The sequence below is a fragment of the Aphidius gifuensis genome, linkage group LG3 (assembly GCF_014905175.1).
Source record: "Aphidius gifuensis isolate YNYX2018 linkage group LG3, ASM1490517v1, whole genome shotgun sequence".
Taxonomy (NCBI): Eukaryota; Metazoa; Arthropoda; class Insecta; order Hymenoptera; family Braconidae; genus Aphidius; species Aphidius gifuensis.
The window spans coordinates 17,266,878-17,274,184 of record NC_057790.1 but is presented as its reverse complement, the minus strand read 5'-3'; the positions used below and the strand labels follow the sequence as shown (position 1 = coordinate 17,274,184).

Sequence of the window (7,307 nt, the reverse complement as noted above, 5' to 3'; positions counted from 1 at the left end):
ACGTATTAAACGATTCCTGAAATTCCTGATTTGATCAACGGCTTGCTGATAAAAATTTTCTGTCTGATCCTCTATCCTGTTTTCTGGGCTGTATGTATATTAATCTTCCTAAATATTTATTTTACTTATACTATTATTATTTTTTTGCATGGCATTATTATTAATTAATCGATATTTTATACGATTAAAAAATTTTTCGAGAAATTTTCGAATCTTATATATCGGGCGCCTATTTGTATGCATGTGTTGGTAGCGTCACCTCACATACACACACGCACACACTTACATCTTGATGATTCCATTACATCTTGATGATGCCATTACATGTAAATTTATGAAGTTATAAAAAACGAGTAAAAAAATTATTATAAATAAATATATAAATATTTATTAGCAACCCTAGAGTTCATTATAATCTTCCGGCATTCGTGCAAGATTAAAGTCAAGCACTTCATCGGATGTTAAAAACCGTACATCACTATCCTCTGGTAATGCTGAACTATTTATTTTACTCGAATTTTTTTTATATATTTTTTTTCTTTGTGTAATTATAAATATACTAATAACAGCAATTATCATTGTTGCAATTGGTACAACAATAAATATAATAATTGTCATTGATGATTTTTTATTATTATATTGAATTTTTTCAACGATTAAATTTGACTCGGTTTGCGTTTGATCATGATACTTGATAGTCGTTGCAATGACAATAGGTGATACTGTTTGAATTTGTCCTTTTGTTGTTGATGTTATTGTCTTAGGAGGTCGTTTCGTTGATGTTGTCGTTGTTGTTGGTGTTGTTAACACTAGTTTAGTCGTGGATTTTTGAGTAGTTGTTGATGTTGGCTTTTCACTTGTTGATTTAACTGGTGGTTGAGTTACATTTGGATCAATTCCGTCTTTTGGTTCTGGTGGAAGTGGCTCTGAATTTATTATCGTTGATGTATCAACTGACGATCCATCTGAGAATCCTAAAAAAAATATTAAGATATTAATTAAAAATTAATTTGATAAAATTGATATGAATTTAGTTCAGGTGATTGTATCAAAAGTCAAATTAAATTTTTAATATCTTTCGATAGTCAATTTACATAAAGTAATGAACAATGTTTTTGTAATCAATTTTAAATGAGTATTTTCTGTCTAATTTGAAACTATCGATAAATGAAAACTACAATAATTAATTGAACGAAATGAGGAAATAACTCATTAAAATTTAAGTCGTTATAATTAAAAATTACCTAGAACGCAATATTCGGAAAAATCAGGACAGCACGTTGAATTATCAGCACAATCAATCGTACACTGGCATATATCCGGTGATGTCATTGGACTCATTGACGTCCAAGTGTTGATTTTTTGACTATCACCACATCTTCCATAACAACTTTGCATGGCATTGACAATTTCAACTTGATCTATTAATAAAATAAAATAATTATCATAATTATCATTTATAAACTTTACGTAGGCTTGAGATATAAGTATTATTTATTTTTTTTATTACCATCTTGTTCAGTAATAGATTGAACAGTTGTAGCTGAAATTTTTTTTTCGGCATCTCGACACTCGTCACCCTGAAGAATAGCCACATCGTCAACTGCCATATCACTGACATAACTAGAACCTCGTACTCCCTCAATTATTATCTACACAAATAATGATAATGAAAAAATCATTTATGCTAAATTAATTAACAAATAAAATAAGATTATTTATTTACCTGAAAACTAACGTTGCTTGGTGGTAAATTAAAAATACCCTGGTACCAATTATTCCCTTGATTACCGTGCTTTTCAAACATAAGTCTTGGATTTTCACTACTTATCTCAGGCCTAAAATAAACACGTAAGCTTCCAACTGTCGAGCCATACATGTGATACCTATTTATTCATAAATTAATATTTTAAATTGATAAAAATAAAATAATAAAGTTTTAAATATAAAAATAATTTTGCGATAAAAAATAAAACTCACCACAGAGAAAAACATCCATTAGTAGTCAGATTGGAATAATACAAAGGCGATATAATTCTTGCAGTGTCATTTTCAAGTCTACCGGATGCTTCAACATAAAGATAATATCCTGAAATACGAAAAAAAAAAATAATATAAAATTTAATTTATATATAGAAATAAAATATAAAAAATAAAATGATATCATACCACTGTTTCCTGCACCAAGTGTATGATCATGTGTAGGTCCTGTGCCAATACGAGAACTTGGTGTTTCAAAATTATGTCGTTGCCAATCAAAATCATGCTTTGGATCTTGTTCCCACCAGCATAAATCAGTTTTTTCAAAGTCACATTTTAGTGGAGCCATTGCAGTTGTATCTAAAATTTTTAATTAAAAAATAATTAAGATGTAGCATTATGCTTATAATTATTATAATATTACCTCGACAATAGGGTGTAGTATCATTCCATTGTTTTCCATTACAATAAATTTCTGGTGCACCAACAAGCTCGTAATTTGGTTCACAAAAATATATATTTAACAAGATTTCATATATTGGAGGAACAGCATCTTGAAAAATAAAAATTACAATTAATAAATTATGTTAATAATATTTATTGTTTAATTTAAAAAAAAAACAAACTTACTGATGCAAACTGGAGCTGGTGTATCCCATTCTCCTCGTACACATGTAGAATATTTGTTGCCAACAAGTGTAAATTTATTCAAACAATCAAATTTTATAATTTTTCCTCTTCTAATTTGAACCTTGCCATTTTGAATTGAAATTGTCGGACATTTTGCTTAAATAATAAAATCAAAAAAACAATTTTTTTCATTTAATATCAAGAAACAAAGAAAGTAAGGGTGTGACTTTTTAAAAATCATGATTAATCATGCCTTGTTAATTATTTCAAATAGACATTTGAGATTTGTGCTAATATTAAATTAAAATAAATAGTCCTCACATTTATTTGATGATAATCCAACGGTGCATTGTTGTATCAGAATAAATAATAAAACTGAAAGCCACTTCATGCTTTTATTTAAATCAGTGAAAAACACTGAACATTGCAATGAAAATTTTATTTTTTTTAATTCGTTGAATCACCTAATAATTAATTATTAATTATTATATAAGTTTAAATTAATTTTATATATAATGATAAATTATCTACATGTGTTGAGTTGACCAAGACTAATTCACAAATGAGAATAAATCTACAATTTGAAGGACTGTATTTGATATTAAAGAGCGAATGAGAGCGGAGGTGTTACTTCCCTCGTTTAACTGCGGTTTTGTGATTTGTTATCATTTATTTCCGTTAAATTATCAGTTTTTTCATGCATTTATGACGTGGGGAGAAGCTAAAAATTACATTTTTTATCGTTGTATTTTCATTCATTAATTTTATTTTCTCCAAGTATAAAAATTATCGTTTTTATATTCCATTTTTTTTTCTATTTTTTTCACTCACTACTGTACAAAAATATAAATGTTTTTTTTTATAATATACATATGAGGTTGAAAATACACACTGTTTTATATTAACACATTGTTTTTAAATTAACAATGATATCCAAAATTTAATTTAGAATATTTTTTTTAAACGAAGAAAAATAATAAAGACCAGCTTTTAAACATTGAAACTTTGAAAAAAAAAAGCAAATAATAATAATAATAAGAAAAAAAAAGATAACTAACAAAACAATTATTATAAATTTTAAATAATGTTTTTTTTTTCAAATTTTACGAATAGTATTTTTTAGTCTAGCTTGAAAACATTCATGACAATTTTTTTTATCACATAAATTTTCAAAACATTTTACTTCTCGTGAGCTTTCTTCATAAGAATTTATTGGAGCAAAATAATTAAGTGCTTGTGCTTTGTGTTGTCGATCTACATGATCAATCCCATACAAGCGTTGACGATGTTGAATTTTTTTTAAATGCTCTTGACTAAATAAGTCTCGATGTAGATAATTTTTATCATTATGTAAATTCGTATTTAATAACACTGAATGATCGAAGCTAATACTTTGATGTTTTTGTGGATATATTTTACCAAGTGGTGGTGTTAATACTCGATTTGATTTTTTATAAATATCAGAGTATGCTAGAGTATCATTCAAATTTTTATTATCTATTTTTTCTACATTATGATAAACTGGTACTCTACGTGGTACCAATGATTTATCATTTTCTTCACTCATGGCTAAATATTTTGCTGGTTGATTTGATAAAAAATGTCCACTTATTTTACCTCTTTCATTAAATTTTGCTTTACTTCGTTCTACCTCAGAGCACGACAATACTTTAAAACCACGAAGAATTGCATCATTATATTCTGTTTCGTAATTATCTAAATTATTTTTTTTATATAATTTTTGTTTATCATATTGTGGATTTTCAATACTAATAACACGTTTCATTATCTCATCATTTGGATTGTATAAATATTTTTTGCTTGGTTTTATATTTTGTCCAATATAATAATTATTTTGTACTGGTATAATATCATCAGTTTTTGTAATTTTATAGCCTTTTTTATTTTCATATTTATCATGGCTATTATTTTTATATAAATTTCCATGATTATAATCATTTGAATAATCCATTTGATTATTTTGTGAAAAAATATCTGTTGGAAATATTGAATCATTGAATTTTAATTTTAATGGATTATTCAAATGTTTTTGTTTTATATTATCATTAAACTGACTCGATAAATTATTGTCTGGCGTATTAACATAATTATTTTTAATTCTTCGTTGATGATTTGTTAAGTCAAGATTAAAATGTACTGTCTTATTATTGGTTGAACGACGAAGAATAGTTGGTATATGTTTAGAATAGCTTGGTGGAAGTTGTACTAATTTTGCTTCATGAGAAGCACTCCATCCAAGTGAGGGTGATGTTAAATCTTGATCATATCCTTTGTCAATGCTATACTCACTGACAGCATCAAAATTATTTTTCTAGAAATTTTCAAATAATTAATATCATAGTGTAAATAATAAATTAAATAAATTAAATATCTTTACCTTTTCAATAAAATTATTATTAAATTCATTTTCTTGGATATTTAATGATGTTTGTTCAGGCAAATATATTCGATGAAATTCTTTTTTTTTATCATGATAAACTTTCTCTTGAAATGGTACGTGATTTAATCTTTCAGTATTTTTCTTTGAATATTTATCATTCTTGTTACGAGTCATATCAATAGACGTCAATAAGTCCAGTGAATTCCTAGGTGTTCTAAAGGGTTGTTGAAGTGAAACTCTAACAATTCTACCATCATTTTGTTTCACCATTTTATTTTGTGGTGTAACTTTACTATCTAAATTCTTGAAATAGTGTTTAAGCTCTGGTACCTCAATTACATCATTTTTGTCATCAGTTAGAACAGTCGTCGCTAGTGAAGAGTTTGTTGAGGACTTTGATATTACTTTGTTATGTGAGCCATGATGTCCCACAACTTCACATGTAACTGTACTACTGTCACTAAATTGTGGTGTACATTCAAACTCTTTATTGGCATAATGATTATCATCATTTTTTTGTTGACCACGTACTTCTTTGTATGTTGCCATAAGTTCATTTCTTATTCTTTCTACAGGATCTAAAAAAAAAGTTTATTAATTATTTATCAATGCAATAAAATAAATAGAATAGATAAATAATTTTTTTATAAATTACCTTCTACTGTACAATTATCAATGAAATTTGTAAAAGTACCAACACAAACAATTGAACAGTATTCTTCAAAACAAGTTGCTGGTGACCATCGCCAGCGATTTAATGAACTTGAACAATCATTTAATTTTGGTAATTTTTTATGTTTATTCAAATCATTTGGTCCATCAATTGAATCACTTTCATCAACACGAGATGCTTTTGGTGAAAATCTACAACAAGTATATACATTTAAAAAAAAAGAAACATGAGTTATTAAATTAATTGAAAAATATATTTCTTACTCCAATGAATCCATAGCAGGTAAATCTTTGTTAATGTTAGAATCATCATTATCATCATCATCATCGTCATCAATCTCAAATAATCGTCTATTATTATCATCTTTTTTCTTTAAATTCTTGGCATTTTCATCTTTTGATATCCAGTTTGTTCTAAAAAAAAAAATATAATATTATGATTGAGTAGATTGAGTCAATTTCAGTGTTATTAGTTTGTTTTTTTCATCTTGATTTTATTTTACCGATGTAATAAGACAGGACTAGGAGTTTTTTCACTTTCTTCAAGATTCGCATGAACAGGCTTTACTTGTTTTGATATTATTTTTTCCTCTTGGATAATTTTTCTTTCATTGTTATCATTATTTCTGTAATATCAATAATAATGATTGATGATATAAATATTTCATATATATTTTAATCTCCAACTTTAACTAGATCAATTTATTCCAACTATATATTGTTGATAATAATGTTGTTAAAATAAATATTCAATATTCAGTTACCTTGGTGATGTATTGTCCCCATTGAGTAGCCTTATAACGTCACCACGAAGACGAGCATCAGCTGCATCAGATAATGTGACATCTACTCTCCTTTTGACCTCATTACCCTTTGCTCCTTTTTTAAATAATCCAATTGTCTGTTAATTTATACAATAAAATTAAAATCATTATAACAAATTTCATCGATATGAAACAGTATAAATAAATTATTAATAAATTATTCATACCGGTTCATGCAATAATCTTGTGCACAATATTCTCTCGTTTTTGTTTTCTCCTTTGTTGGATATACCTTGAGTTTTATTTTCCTGTTAAACATTGAAATATTTACAATTAAATTTCATTCGTATATATATTTATATTGTCAATAATTTTTATTACATTTTCTTCACGAATATCAGCAAAATCTCTCAGTGTTTTATCTAGCACATTTGATGGTCCTTTGTATTTTAAAGCACCAGCAAGTCTTCTTTCTCGACGCTGTGAAATAAAAATAACATTAACATAACCAAAAAAAAAAAAAGAAAAACAAATTATTTTAAATTGAATTAAATTAGTGAGTTTAATGAATAAAATAAAAATATTTAGAAAAATCATAATTAGTTACTTTAAACTATTTATTAAAATATAATTATTTATAAAATTATTAAAAATAAACTAACCAAGTCCTGTCTTGCATCAAGAACACTTTGTCTTATTTGCTCTAAATCTTTGCGCTTTTTTCTTTTTTTTGTTCGCACTTTAACATCAATGGGTGGTGGTATTTTTTTTGTATGTTTACCATTTTTAATGCTTGATACTTTGGTCATATTTAATTAATTAATTATAATTATTAATCATGTCACTTGAGATTGCTAATT

At 26.3% G+C, this 7,307-nt stretch overlaps 2 protein-coding genes across 2 annotated transcripts; both read right to left on the bottom strand.

Annotated features, from left to right (window-relative positions):
• Positions 1–399: 399 nt before the first annotated feature.
• Positions 400–3,179, bottom strand: LOC122852276. The gene is made up of 9 exons (XM_044151980.1): positions 2,932–3,179; positions 2,611–2,766; positions 2,405–2,533; positions 2,170–2,340; positions 1,981–2,089; positions 1,727–1,886; positions 1,511–1,652; positions 1,245–1,421; positions 400–974 (listed from the first exon to the last, which is right to left on the bottom strand). The coding sequence occupies exons 1-9, from the start codon at positions 2,999–3,001 to the stop codon at positions 400–402; spliced, it is 1,689 nt and encodes a 562-aa protein (XP_044007915.1). The 5' UTR covers positions 3,002–3,179.
• A 527-nt stretch (positions 3,180–3,706) lies between these two features.
• On the bottom strand, positions 3,707–7,271 carry LOC122850970. Its single transcript, XM_044150013.1, has 10 exons — positions 7,110–7,271; positions 6,829–6,927; positions 6,675–6,755; positions 6,448–6,584; positions 6,187–6,309; positions 5,948–6,097; positions 5,667–5,875; positions 5,009–5,589; positions 4,687–4,942; positions 3,707–4,326 (listed from the first exon to the last, which is right to left on the bottom strand). Exons 1-10 carry the CDS (start codon positions 7,254–7,256, stop codon positions 3,707–3,709), a joined length of 2,403 nt encoding a protein of 800 aa, XP_044005948.1. The 5' UTR covers positions 7,257–7,271.
• Between the last annotated feature and the right edge of the window lie 36 nt (positions 7,272–7,307).